Here is a 15,546-nt window from a genome sequence, read left to right on the forward strand (position 1 = left end):
AAGTTTCGAGAAGTGGAATTGTTTAGATTTTTTATGTATCTGCCTCCCAGAGGAAGCGGGTGCTTTAAGTCACGCAGCTCGGGGTTCAACCTGTGGTGTGCTTTGCTCTCCTGAGCAGGGCACCGCTGAAAGGGGTGCCCTGTGGGGAAGTGTTGAATGTAGAGGTGGATCAAATGAAAATGAAGATTCCTAGTGTTTGTGACTTCCGCCATTTGGTGAGATGTAGACCCGATGGCAAGACTGAAAATACCCTGTCTGTTTTGTTGAGCTTTGACCCAGAGTTTCTACCTGTTAAGGTTAGGTTATATTTGCTATTCTGTGAGGGCCTATGTTCCGAACCCGCTACGGTGCTTTAGGTGCCAAGGTTTTGGACATGTTGCAGCAGTAATGTAGAAGGGAAATCCCACGATGTGAGAAATGTGCATGAGAGCATAGTCAGAGGGAGTGTACTGTTGGGATAGAGAAAGCACTGTGTGTCAACTGTGAGGGTGCCAATGCAGCTGGGGATATGAAGTGCCCTGTGAAAGAGAGACAGGTTGAGATTGCCAGGGTTCGAGTGGGTCAGAAAGTTTCCTATGCTAAGGCAGCGAAGAGTATAGAGGATAGCCCGAGGGTGAGTGAGTCGACTGGGAGCCCCCCAGTGAGCAGGCCTGAAGAGAGCGAGCCAGAAAGGATGAGTTTTAGTAAGGTTGGATTTCTTGCGGTTATAGCCATGGTGATCATCTGCACTTCACTGATTGAGCAGACACCACTGAAGATAGATGTGGTAGTTGCAGTAGCAGATAAATATTTGGGTGTGAGAGATGTTAGTGCAGAAGTTCTACAGGAAGATTTGAGAGAAGGGGTTCCATCCATCGGGCAAAAATAGTGGGATGGGGTGGTGGGTTTTTGGGGATAGTGTATAGTTGTATGGTTAGATGGTGGTGCAATTTAAATTTGTCCAATTCCTCTTTTCCCTTTTTTGGTGGGGGGGTGACCAAAATGTGCAATCTGCTCTCCGACCTGTAAACGGCAGCAACACAGCGTCTAGACTGCCGGAAAGCCACACGAAGAAGAAGAGGAAGGAAGTCAAAGGTGATTTCTATAGAGGACTTTTCAATGAATTCTAGTAGGCGTGTCTTCAGAGCGGCTGACAGACAGCGGCTCCATAGTTGCTAGATTGTGAGGATTCATCAGTAGTTGGTTGAAGAGTGAACGGAGGATTCGAGCGTTGGAAAGTGTTGGGCTTTTTGCGGTTCACAAAACAAGTTTGCGGAGGTGTAGCCAACTTTATTTTCAAGTTGTTGCTTTGCTGCAGCCAAATTTGAAGAGATTAGTTTTCTCCTCAAATGACGTGGACTAGCACCATGAGTAGTGGCTACAGTAGTTTAGAGGAGGACTCCGAAGAGTATTTTTTCACCGCCAGAACTTCGTTCTTCAGGAAGCCTTCAGGGAAACCAACCCAGTGCAAGGTACATTAACTTTAATTTGTGCCAACGCCTCACCTGTTCGCTACTGTGTTTTGTCATATGACGTTAGCGACCTGTTGCTAACGTGTTAATTTAAGGAGTTACCAGTTTCGCGTGCAGTTCTGCTCTACAGTATGTTCAATGTAACCAATGGCAGGCAGGCTGGCGAGCCGTCTCATGAGCTAACTGTAGCTATCAATTATTTGTTTAGGCTAAATCCGTATTGGTTTGCCAGGCTTTATGATTTTAGATTTGAATGGAGCTAATCTGATGGTGGACAATTTATAGCCGTAATCTGAGTGGCACGTGCAGATAATATATTTCAGAACCACGTGGGATCATACTTTGATAGGATAGCAATTTAGGTGCCCCTAACACTTTATATTTTGAGCTATAGTCAACAATTAAATTGTATAGTTGTATTTTAAACAGTGGAAGAGTTGGTTAACGTGCATGCCAGAGGAGACCTTTAGCCCCTGATTGGGTTAAAGCCCATAACATCCTGACTATGGGTTCTGGAACTCATAAGTAGGTCAATTTGTGCTCATCTATACTGGTCTGTCTCCCAGACTCAAGACTCTGCATATAATGTAAGTTATTGTTCTGTCTTTCACACACAACTGCATTCACTATGTGTGTGTTGAGCTTGCAAACTCTTCTCAGCCTGACCTCTCATATTTCCATATGACCTTGACCAAGTCATATTCCATGCCAGGCTGCGGACAAAGTGTCCCATGCAACACACACACTATGCCATGAAGGGACTTGCCCACTAAGCATAATGCTGTGTCTGCACCCACAATTGTGTTATTGTGAGTGAAACGTCACTCAGAGGGTCTCTCATGGTAGCCCCTCCAGTTAACCCTCCAGCAGCTCAAATCCTGCTGTATGGGGTTCTATTCATCCAGTACCATGTGGATGATTTAATGCCTTTTTAAATGTACTGTTCTTGATGGTGCCATTAGTTATGCCACTGCTACTAGTTTCAAATAGGTTTCATGGGCTTAGATAACTCTCCTTCCTCCCCCCCCTGACAGCCCCAGGAAAAAACAGTTAAACTACCAGTTAATGATAAAGATGAGGGGCTAGTTAGTTTCTTCCGTAGCAATGTCTCCTCTTGCGCAATGGTTTTTGTGACGATTCAGATTCTCTGTTGCCCTTGGCCCATGTTTAACCAAGAGTGCCTGTTCATTGTGGTGTGTGTCTTTACAAGGTTTCAGCTTCAATATGCCTCTAGTCTTTCTGTTTACCCCTTAGCACCATGGACACTCAAAGCTCTGACTCTGCCTGGGCTGCTGGGAAACAGCTGCAATAGACACACACGGCGGCGGCACAGCTTCTGAGTGACGGGGCCTCATAACCCTCCTCAGCTAGTCTGTGTCTCCAGGGTAGCTAGCTAATACTGTGGACTTCTCAGTAACTCACAGCCCTCTTTCTGTATACGGGAGGAGAGAACCCTAATGGGTTTGTAGTGGAGCTATGTGATAGATATATTGCTGTATAGTACATTAGTCATAATAGGTGTTTGGTATAAGAGTGTGTGTAGTCTTAGTTATAGTTATCGTATTAGCTCCTGAGTGGCACAGCGGTCTAAGGCATTGCATCTCAGTGTTAGCGGCGTCACTACAGACCCTGGTTTTGATTCCAGGCTGTATCAACAACCGGCCATGATTGAAAGTCCCATGGGGCGGGGTCACAATTGGCCCAGCGTCATCTGGGTTAAGGTTTGTTACGCCGTCATTGTAAATAGGAATTTGTTCTTAACTGACTTGCCTAGTTAAATGAATACTTCAAATAGTTAGGTTTTAGTAGAGCTGTTTGGGAGTGAGTTGGTCTGTTTCAATCTAACATGGCAGCCGTGTAGGAAGAGAGGGCTGTTATTTGTTGCTCTGCTCCAAAGTCAACAACGGCAGACGCTTATGTAAGATAATCATCACGCATTATCTCCTCTGGCAGTCTTCCTATATAAAACTATAGGCTGCCTCGGTCACAGAGGGGGCTGTTGGTTGGGTTGAGTGGAGTGGAGGACAAGCGGTGGCTGTTTGTGTGTTTAGGGTGCTGTACAACAATAATGCATTTCAGTTTCTCTCCTTGAGTGCTCTCTGTTTCCAGATGGAGAGAGATCTGTCCAACAGAGAGAGGGAAAGAAACAGCCTAGTATCGGTCTTCATCAGACATCAGAAACACTGCTCTGTCCGGACCAGAGGATGCCCCAGATAACTAGAAGGGGATGGAATCACACCCATGGTTTCTGTGGTAGCTACAGATAAAGAAGCTGCTTTAGCCTCCCTTACCGTCGCTGCTGCTGCTGGTGGGAAAAGGCCCCTTTTAGTTGGATCTCAGTCCCGCAGACTATATTCCTGTGTAAGTACAGGAGGGTTTTGATGGCAGTGGCAGTGCCCCCACACACACGTTCAGGGAGGCTGGGTTTGACTTGTCTGTGACATTACCTGGCAGCATGGTGTGCAAACGCATGTCAGGACCTTGATCAACCACACAATCCATTAACACACCCTCCCTCACGCGTCTCCCCCTCTGCCACCCCTAGTTCCTCAGCTATTGTGTTACAGTTCCTGATTGTATCTGGTTCTGTTTGCTGTCACTTTCAGTTCAAGTTGTGCATAACGTATGTTTTTATTTTTATTAAAAAATGGTGCTATCCAATTGGTAGTAACAGTCTAGTCCCATCGCTGGAATTCCCGTACTGACTCGGGAGAGGTGAATGCCGAGAGCCGTGCATCCTCTGAAACATGACCCCGCCAAGCCGCACTGCTTCTTGACACATTGCTCGCTTAAAGCGGAAGCCAGGAAACACCGTACACCTGGTAACCTAGTCAGCGTGCATTGCGCCTGGCCCGCCACAGCAGTTGCTAGAGCGCGATGGGACAAGGACGGCCAGCCAAACCCTCCACTAACCCGTACGGTGCTGGGCCAATTGTGCGCTGCCTCATGGGTCTCCCTGTCGTGGCCGGCTTTGACACAGCTTGGGATCGAACCAGGATCTGTAGTGATGCTGTTAGCACTGCGACAAGTTGTGCATTATTCCTAGAGCTGGGACTAACTTCCTTGCCATGTTAGTATTGTGGCAAGGAAACACAACATGAAGAGGATTTATCTTTAGTAAATCAGCCACTTATGTTGAAAACAAACACCATTATGTTGTCATCCAGAGTCACATTAATTTCCCAAGCAATAGCACACAATACTTTACATACTGCAGGTTTTTAAAGGACCAAGGCGTTTGGTCTGCTTCGTGTTTTCGTTTTTGCAATCCCAAAAATATTGCGCTATTGGTATCGTCCTTGCCCTAATTATTACAGTATCACATTTACCACAGTTCCTCCATTTTGTCCTGCTTGTCATCTTGCTGTAGGAAATGAGGAAATGTAAACAAACATGCAAGTCCAAAGTACATACAACAAACCTGTTCACCAGGCCTGCTCTTCCTCCTGGGCCGTACTGTGCTTGCGTTTACTTAGCACTAGCTTTCAGGGAGTGGAAAAGGTCTGAGTGAAAGAGAAGACTTCCAGGAGACCCAGCCAATCTCAAACTCACACTAGAACCTTCAGTCTGCTGTGAGTTTACATAACGGCAGCCAGACCTCTCCAGACGCCTGTTCCAGAAGAAGTGAGAACGCCTGAGAGCTTTGTCTCTGCTATTCAGGGACTGGGTGTCTGTTTTTTCCAGCATACCGGTCTGTGTGTGTGTGTGAGAGGGATGACTCCTCTGACTTGAGTCTTTAGATTTGGAGATGAAGAGTTTCAGTGGCACACCCAGCCTAGACAAAATGTAGGATCTGCTCCAGGGAGATCTCCAATAGATCTGTGTAATTAACAAGTTATATATATACTTGCTGTCCAAGCGGTGAATACTTGCTGTCCAAGCAGTTGTACCTTCATCAACCTTACACAAAGCCTTTCGTGTCTCTTTATGTGTGTTTCGATATGGCGTGTTAATGATAGGAGATAGAATAGCATGGCTAAGCAGTGGCAGAGGGCTCGGGGCACCACTTGAGGTACAGACTGTTTGAAGAAGAGTCCCTGAGGCTTTCATCTGTTTATGTTCACAACCAAGCCAGCCATAAACACTGCTCAGCTCGACTCAGCTGTGTGTGCCTGTGCACCGTGTGTTTGTGTCAACGGGTGCCATGCAGGCCTGTTTCCTTCCTACTGTTGTGAGTTTTGTTCTGCTGCAGAAAGGAGAGAATGTCAACCGTTTCTCTGTTTTCATACTTCAGCTAAACAAAGCAAGACCCACACAGCATACTCCACCAATTCAGCCATCACAGCTACTGATAAAAAAAAGGCTGATTATGGAAACGTGCTTCTTAGTTTAGAAATGCAAAACGGGGCCCCACGTCATCGAGCCTACATACCAAACAGAGCCATGTTGAAAAAAAGACTGCTCCAAAGGTGGGTTTTACTGCAGGGAGTTGGCATGGGAGTAGGCTGCATCATGATCCGCTGCCAGTCTTCCTCTCTTATGTTGCTGTTGCATGACCTGCCTGCATGTTACATAAAGCCCTTTTTATAACTGCCTGCTGCTCTAAGTGTTCTGTTCCAGAGGAAACTCAATTTGATTGTTTTTGCAATGGCCCCGGTTGCTATCGCAGTCTCTCCCCCCCCCCCCCCCCACACTCACACACAGAGCAGGCTCCTTGATAATATGATTACCTTTCAGACTGCCTGCGTCATGGAGCAGATGAGGTGTTTGTTAAACACTGGACCCGTGTGTGTGTGCTCGACTACTCGTGCATGCACAGCCACATCAGTTATGGAACGGCAGCACTTGATCAAGCTTCCAGACCTACTGAACTGTATCACCTGTGGTCATGTCCCATCCTAGCAAGACAACAGAACAGGTGGTCTATTAGACACACCCCCTCACTGTCTGAGAGAATCCCCTCTCCTCTGGACAACAAACTATCATTATCCTGAATAATGCCCTGTATTAGAACTACTGAGGCCCAATAGGAGCTGGTTCTTACTCATAGGTCCCAGAAGACACCTGGCCTAAAGGTGTCTATTACACACTAGGAAGGGTATCCAGGTGGTCATTTGGGTGATGGGTGTCAGCCACCACCCTCTCATTTCCCCTGGCTAGGGTCAGATGCCAACAGGTACAGAGCAGAGGGTTGTGGGTCACTATCCTTGAAGATCCCTGGCTACCATATGCTGTTTCTGGGAGCAGTTAGAGAAATTGGCTGTGGCTGTAATTACTCTACCACAATCACACACTGCGCATGGTATCTGCACACATCATTACACATTACGTACAAGCGCCACACACATCATTGCACACTACGTGAGAGGAGAGCGAGAAAGGGAGGACATGCCAACAGCATGGAGTAAATTGGATCTCGTAGCTACTTGCTAGCTATACCCATTGACATGTGTACATTTAAATGTATACAGTGTATCAGCTGCTCAATCATGTCACTTGTCGGTCCATGAAACAGGACGTCTTGGAGAGATGCGATTGAAGTTGCTCAGGCCAGAGTTTTGTGGAAACCCATTCTTTACTGTGGGCCAAATGTGTTTATTGCAGTGTTGGTGGGTATCCCAGCACTCTCAATACACTCGCATGGGGTGTTCCAGCCCTCCCAGCATAATGAACACCATTTGCCTAATTTAAATCAAATTGTATTTATCACGTGCCGAATACAATACCTTGAAATGCTTACAAGTTCCTAACCAACAATGCAGTTTTAAGAAAATAAGTGTTAAGAAAATATTTACACAAGTAACAATAATGAGGCTATATACAGGGGGTACAGGTATTGAGTCAATGTGCGGGGGTACAGGTTAGTGAAATTAATGTGTTAGTGGTGCCCTTGACTGGTGTGTGTTTGCACCATGATAGTTTGTTGGTGATGTAGACACCAAGGAACTTGAAGCTCTCCATCTGCTCTCCTAAGCCTTGTCAATGTGAAGGGGGGCATATTCGATGCCCCTCCCTCTTTCTGTAGTCCACGGTCACCTCCTTTGTCTTATGTTGAGGGATAGGTTGTTGTCCTAGCACCACACTGCCAGGTCTCTGACGACCTCCCTATAGGCTGTCTCATTGTTGTCGGTGATCATGCCTACCACCGTTGTCGCCAGCAAACGTAATGATGGTGTTGGAGTCGTGCTTGGCCATGCAGTCGTGGGTAAACCGGGAGTACAGGAAGGGAATAAGCACACACCTGAGGGACACCTGTGTTGTTGCCTACCCTTACCACCTGGGGGCTGCCTGTCAGGAAGTCCAGGATCCAGTTGCGGAGGGAGGTGTTTAGTCCCAGGGTCCTTAGCTTAGTGATGAGCTTTGAGGGCACTGTGGGGTTGGAACGCTGAGCTGTAGTCAATGAATAACATTCTCACATAGGTGTTCATTTTGTCCAGGTGTGAAAGGGCAGTGTGGAGTGAAATAGAGATCGCATCATCTGTGGATCTGTTGGTGCGGTATGCGAATTGGTCTAGGGTTTCCGGGATGATGGTGTTGATGTGAGGCATGACCAGCCTTTCAAAGCACTTCATGGCTGCAGACGTGAGTGCTTCGGGGCGGTACTAATTTAGGCAGGTTACCTTTGCGTTCTTGGGCACAGGGACCAATTATGCCTATGGATTGTGGCATTGTAAAACAACAGATAAAGCTGCAATTACTGGTGTCTTCACTGAGCCTTATTATCTTTCTCTGGGTTTTAGTCACCGCCCCGCTATGGCTGGCTGCTCCAGTCACCGCCCCGCTATGGCTGGCTGCTCCAGTCACCGCCCCGCTATGGCTGGCTGCTCCAGTCACCGCCCCGCTATGGCTGGCTGCTCCAGTCACTGAACTGTGTGGCTATAGCTGCTGGTCTCCGCCCTGGCTAGTACTGAAGCTGTGTCTGATTTTAGTGAAGGCTTTGGCTACGGCTTCTGTCAGCACAGTCCTCTTCGTCAGCCAAACCATTCATATCACACTCCATTGTGCCAGAGATGGGCCTGTTCAAGTTTCTATTGGTGCTTAGAGGTTACTGAGCCTCGGGGGTCTGTGACCTGTCATGTCCAAGTTGTATTGGTTTATTCATGGTAGCAAAAGCAACAACACACCCCTGTCCCATTCCCTCACAGAGAGCGTGGACAGGTTGGTAAGTGTGGCTTTGTAACCCTATAGAGCCTCTGTATGCTGTTTTTCTGCACTTGGTTAGTGCCTGACTATGGTCTAAGCATGCATTAATGCGTTACACAACCCTGATATCATGTGTTCTTACTTCTATTTTGAATGGATTTAATTCAGCACTTATTCAGTTTTAAACATGCTCATGGTAAAACGTGACTACTGTGCTTCTCGGAACAGGGCCGCTATAGTTGTAGTAGGCTACTGCCGCTTATCTATCTAATGTCAGACAGACAGACAGACAATTATTGTCACAGGAGAGTAGCCTATAGTTAGTTAATGCCGGTTAGCTAGCTGCCTTTAGGCCAATATTATTAACGACATCACGGTACCACATTCCCCAAGGGCACCCCCCCCCCCCCCCACGCTCAACTCAAAAGATGGCGCACAGAATGCAAAAATATTCTTAGAAATATTTAACCTCCACACATTAACAAGTCCAATAGCTCAAATGAAAGATAATCACCTTGTTCATCTGCCCAGCGAGTCAGATTTCTAAAATGTTTTACGGCGAAAACATAGCACATATGTATATCAAACCACCACAAAGACACATACAATATGTAGCCATTTTGTCAAACAAAAGATGCAATCACAAACGCAGGATTAAAAGAAATAATTCACTAACCTTTTGAAAATCTTCATCAGATGACAGTAATAGGACATGTTACACAGTACATTTATGTTTTTTCAATAATATGCAATTTATATCCATAAATCTCCGTTTACATTGAGCCATGTTCAAAACATGCTACAGAAATGTACGGAGAAATTATAGATAACTCCGCCAGATAACAGCAATACACATCATAAACTTTGACTAAATATACATGTTCTACATATAGTTAGAAAGATACACTGCTTCTTAATTCAATCGCTTTGTCACATTTCTTTTTCTCGTTACAGAAATCGCGCACTATTCAATCATCTGAGGCGGCGCTCAGACGTAAGCAATATTTCTCAACAGAATCAAGAGTCAACAGAAACACAAAATTACAACAAATATTCCCTTACCTTTGATGGTCTTCGATCAGAATGTAGTGGAAGAAGTCATACTTACTCAAAACATCGTTTGGTTTCAAGTCGTGTGTCTTTGTATTAGCATATGCTGCAAGTTCCAGCTGAAATGCTACCAAAAATTACTTCTGGTCACGAACAGTTGCGCATCAACTTCAAAATTACATATTATATGTCGACTACACTGGTCAAACTAAGTGCAGAATCAAGCTTTAGGATGTTCTAAGCGTACAAAACAATTATCTAATCTATCGGACATTCTTGCTTGCTCTCAAGCATTCTGGAACAAAATGACGTCTCTTTAAATTACGCGCTCTCCTGACTTGGTATTTCTCGCGACACTTAGGTCAAAACCCGTGGGATTTGCACAATTAAACGCTGTACTGAATGAGGACATTAGTGGAAGACATAGAAAGTGTCTCCAGATCAATAGCTGGTTGGGAAGGGTGGGGGCGATGATGTCAAAGTTGGCCCAACTTTCGTGATGAGAGAGAGTTTGGGAGAATGGCTGCCCTGTGAGTTCTGCTTTACATACAGACATAATTCGAACGGTTTTAGAAGCTTTAGAGTGTTTTCTATTCAATAATAATTATTATATGCATATATTAGCACTTTTGGACAGATTTGTTTTCTGTTTACTATGGGCACGCAATTCCTCCAAAGGGGGCAGTATTGTCCTTAGCCTTAACAGGTTTTAACAGACCTTCAGTTTCACTATGAGAGGCTTTTCAATGTCTCCATACTCCAGTTGAGAGCCTTTCATCAACGTTGATTTAAAGTAGTGCAGTTTTGATCGTCAGAGTTTAGTCTACAGTTATAGTGTGAGCCTGTTTTGACTGGCTTGGAACTGTTAGTACAGTAGCTTCCCGGAGGTTGTGTTTGATGTGACAGTCTGTACCTTGCAGCCAAGGACCTTCAATTCATTGCCGACTGAGTAGTCTTGCGGAGCGTGTTGGTGCTATTGCTCTTGTTACGCTCTCTGCAGAATGGTTCCTGTCTGTCTTTGCTAAGTGCGAGTTAGACATGATAGAGAGTGGGTCAATGCTACTCCCCATAGACTAGTTCTGCAGGCTAGCTCCTTGCCGCTTCATACCTCCGTGGCAGTTTTCTATGGTAGACACTATGAGTCGTTAGTCAGACAAGTACTTCCTCCCCAAGTGAACCACATAGTATCACATCTGCTCAGTCGTCCCCATATTCCGCATTCTGCTCTCTTGTGTGTTCTATTGTATTCCTGTCTCTTGCCACAGACACACCTGTTTTTCATCCCTCTTTATTATCCTCATTGTGTTGCTCTATACGAATGTTTTCCATGTTACTGAAACTAGACCTGTCTGAAGCCAAGCCTGTTTTGTCTCTGAGATGGAGATCCACTCTAAAGCGAGAAGTGGATCAGGAAGACAGAGGAACAGTGCTGGGCCTAGTGCTATTTGTTGCTGTATTCCCTATGTGTCTCCCATTGCTCAATGCCATGTTATAGGCCTAGGCTACATACTATAGCCAGTGTGTATTGTGTGGGCCTCTCACATTAGGTTAACAACAAGCTGACCCAGCACATTGGTTTGATGCATGATGAATCCTCCCCAGGCAGTTATGGGAACTGTCAATCATCCCTGTCTCCCTCGTTAACCGGCCTGTGTGTGTGTCTGTGGTCTGTAGTGCAGGGTCCAGGTTTCCACAGAGCCAGCTAATAAAACTCAACAGTGGAAGTCTGGGTTATTGTTGACCTGGGTTCTCAAAGGACTGGTCTTTCAGTGCTGTGAAATGTTCTATTGCCTCACACACTAACATAGCTACTGAAGAACAGGGAAGTCTGCCTTTCATAATGTCACTTCTCACCACCCCATGCTTACTCCCCATTGTTGAAAAACACACACGGAGTTGGGTAACAGTGGCTGATCAGATGAAGAGATTGGGGAGGATGGGGTGTGGTAAAAAGCCTGAGGAGCTGAGGCGTGAGGAAGTAGAACAGTCTTGTTATTGGACCACAGTGATGTAATGTCTTTATTACAGGCCTAGGCTATGTGCTGCAGTAATGAAACCTGCCTGTTCAGGCAGTCGTACTCCGCACACTGATATTAATCCTATATTTCAGGAGTCTTAAACCAATAACTGTGCTGGAACATCCTGGCAAGAAGCCACTTGGGGTTGAGGGGTGAAGAGTTGCATTATCAGCACTGTCTTGTGTGGTGACGCTTTACAGCTGTGTTGGCGGAGAACTGAACCCCTTTAGTCGGCTGGTCGATTGTTTGGGCAATAAGCTTTTGGTTGGCCTAGAATTTTTATTTTCTTTAGTCGCTGTTACAACAACTAAAATGTCTTGATTGACACCTGTCTGTGGCATAATCCATTGCGGAGGTGGCGCCAATGGCTCACCAGTATTTTATATATACAGTGGGGCAAAAAAGTATTTAGTCAGCCACCAATTGTGCAAGTTCTCCCACTTAAAAAGATGAGAGCATTTGGATGATCCAGAAGAAGATTGGGAGAATGTAGGTATGGTGTTCTTTGGATGTAGACCTGCACCAGGCTGGGAAGACTGAATCTGCAATAGGTAAGCAGCTTGGTTTGAAGAAATCAACTGTGGGAGCAATTATTAGGAAATGGAAGACATAAGACCACTGATAATCTCCCTTGATCTGGGGCTCCACAACACTTTTCCACCAAATCCTATGTGATTTTCTGGATTTTTTTTTCTTCTCATTTTGTCTGTCATAGATGAAGTGTACCTATGATGAAAATTACAGGCCTCATCTTTAAGTGGGAGAACTTGTGCAATTGGTGGCTGACTAAAGACTTTTTTGCCCCACTGTGTGTGTGTGTATATATATATGTGTGTGTGTGTATATGTATATATGTATATATGTATATATGTATATATATGTGTGTGTGTGTGTGTATATATATATATTGTGTGTGTGTGTATATATATATGTGTGTGTGTGTGTATATATATATATATGTGTGTGTGTGTATATATATATATGTGTGTGTGTATATATATATATGTGTGTGTGTATATATATATATGTGTGTGTGTATATATATATATGTGTGTGTATATATATATATGTGTGTGTATATATATATATGTGTGTGTATATATATATATGTGTGTGTATATATATATATGTGTGTGTGTATATATATATATGTGTGTGTGTATATATATATATGTGTGTGTGTATATATATATATGTGTGTGTATATATATGTGTGTGTGTATATATATGTGTGTGTATATATATATATGTGTGTATGTATATATATATATATGTGTGTATGTATATATATATATATGTGTGTGTATATATATATATGTGTGTGTATATATATATATGTGTGTGTATATATATATATGTGTGTGTATATATATATATGTGTGTGTGTATATATATATATGTGTGTGTATATATATATATATGTGTGTATATATATATATGTGTGTATATATATATATGTGTGTGTATATATATGTATGAGATTATTAGTCTCATACAGTTTTCATTGTTAGAGTGGACATGTTGTTTGCAGAGCGCACAACCTAGGCTACACAAGTTTTGGTTTGTTTCGTTCAGTTTACGAGTTATCAATATATTCATTGTGTTTTGTTTGGAGCACTCCTGTCAATGTTAACTTCTTGCATCGAGCAATCCCGTATCCGGGAGCGTAATCATAGCCTCAAGCTCATTAGCATAACGCGACGTAACTATTCATGAAAATCGCAAATGAAATGAAAAATATTCACTCACAAGCTTAGCCTTTTGTTAACAACATTGTCATCTCAGATTTTCAAAATATGTTTTTCAACCATAGCTACACAAGCATTTGTGTAAGAGTATTGATAGCTAGCATAGCATTAAGCCTAGCATTCAGCAGGCAACATTTTCACAAAAACAAGAAAAGCATTCAAATAAAATCATTTACCTTTGAAAACATCCGAAGTTCTTCAATGAGGAGACTCTCAGTTAGATAGCAAATGTTCAGTTTTTCCAAAAACATTATTTGTGTAGGAGAAATCGCTCTGTTTTGTTCATCACGTTTGGCTAAGAAAACCCCCAGAAAATTCAGTCATTACAACGCAAACCTTTTTCCAAATTAACTCCATAATATCGACAGAAACATGGCAAACGTTGTTTAGAATCAATCCTCAAGGTGTTTTTAACATATCTATTCGATGATAAATCATTCGTGGCAGTTGACTTTCTCCTCTGAAGCAAATGGTAAAATGCACGCAGCTGGAGATTACGCAATAATTTCGACGGAGGACACCAAGCGGGCATCTGGTAAATGTAGTCTTATGGTCAATCTTCCAATGATATGCCTACAAATACGTCACAATGCTGCAGACACCTTGGGGAAACGACTAAAAGTGTAGGCTCATTCCTGGCGCATTCACAGCCATATAAGGAGACATTGGAACACAGCGGACTCAAATCCTGGGCCATTTCCTGTTTGAAATCTCATCTTGGTTTCGCCTGTAGCATCAGTTCGGTGGCACTCATAGATAATATCTTTGCAGTTTTGGAAACGTCAGTGTTTTCTTTCCAAAGCTGTCAATTATATGCAAAGTCAAGCATCTTTTCGTGGCAAAATATCTTGTTTAAAACGGGAATGGTTTTTTATCCAAAAATTAAGAGCGCCCCCTATATCGAAGAAGTTAAGGACGCGCGTCTGATTACGCGTCGAAGTAGGCCTCGGCTACCTGGCCTGCGCGCAAATGTAGGCTTATAAATGTGCCCATTTGGGGATCTGATCATATTTCTGATTTGTCTTAAGCTCCACAAAGCTGTCAAGGCAAAGGGTGGCTACTTTGAAGAATCTAAAATAAAAACAAATCAAATTATATTACACTTTTTTGGTTACATGATTCCATGTGTTCTCATAGTTTTGATGTCTATTCTACAATGTAGAAAATAGTAAAAATAAAGAAATCCTTGAATGTGTGGTCCACACTTTTGACTGGTACTGTATGTGGATGATTTATAATGATATGCACATTTAAGTTACACCGTTGATTAGACCTAATTAAGTTGGTTTGCGCGCTCTCCTCATTTTTCTTAGACAATTAGGCTAAGCCACATTCACACGGGACTAGTATTACTAGAGAACGTTGGTTACGTAATTATTAACCCAGAATGTCTGTTATTCCACAGGATGATTCTGACTGGATTAGTGTTTTTCCAAACTGCCCCCTCAAATTCTCTTTTTTCTAATGTACATGTTTTTTTTTTCTAGGGGCAAAGATTTAAGTCCAGGCGATAACAGGACTACACTGATAACTCGAGCTTGGTTCCTAAACCATACCAAACTATCATTGGTATAGTGTCGCCATAATATTTGAATTGAGGAAGTGCGATCATAGAGGTCGACCGATTATGATTTTAACGCCGATACCAATTTATTGGAGGACCAAAAGGACCATTAATTTTTTCCTCATTTTGTCTGTCATAGTTGAGGTGTACCTATGATAAATTACAGGCCTCATCTTTTTAAGTGGGAGAACTTGCACAATTGGTGGCTGACTAAATACTTTTTTGCCCCACTGTACATGTGCTTTCTTGAGCAGGGGGACCTTGCAGGCGCTGCAGGATTTAAGTCCTTCGGCGTATTGTGTTACCAATTGTATTCTTGGTGACTATGGTCCCAGCAGCCTTGAGATCATTGACAATATCCTCCCGTGTAGTTCGGGGCTGATTCCTCACCATTCTCATGATCATTGCAACTCCACGAGGTGAGATCTTGCATGGAGCCCCAGGCCGAGGGAGATTGACAGTTCTTTTGTGTTTCTTCCATTTGCAAATAATCGCACCCTGTTGTAACTTTCTCGCCAAGCGACTTGGCGATGGTCTTGTAGCCCATTCCAGCCTTGTGTCGGTCTACAATCTTGCCCCTGACATCCTTGGAGAGCTATTTGGTCTTGGCCATGGTGGAGAGTTTGGAATCT

The 15,546-nt window shown here is 43.7% G+C and overlaps 1 protein-coding gene across 2 annotated transcripts in view; it reads left to right on the forward strand.

The window, feature by feature from the left end:
- The window catches only part of rassf3 (Ras association domain family member 3), a 43,960-nt gene that overhangs the window by 14,727 nt on the left and 13,687 nt on the right, over positions 1-15,546 (forward strand). Inside the window, exon 1 of one of the 2 annotated variants that reach the window (XM_064939976.1) lies at positions 1,128-1,451. The exons of the other annotated variant lie outside the window; for it this stretch is intronic. Within the exon in view, the coding sequence (XP_064796048.1) occupies positions 1,329-1,451 (123 nt within the window). The 5' untranslated portion in view covers positions 1,128-1,328. Of the gene's footprint in view, positions 1-1,127; positions 1,452-15,546 lie in introns of those variants that run through there. 2 annotated transcript variants of the gene reach the window in all.

This window comes from Oncorhynchus masou, chromosome 27 (genome assembly GCF_036934945.1).
Source record: "Oncorhynchus masou masou isolate Uvic2021 chromosome 27, UVic_Omas_1.1, whole genome shotgun sequence".
Taxonomy (NCBI): domain Eukaryota; kingdom Metazoa; phylum Chordata; class Actinopteri; order Salmoniformes; family Salmonidae; genus Oncorhynchus; species Oncorhynchus masou.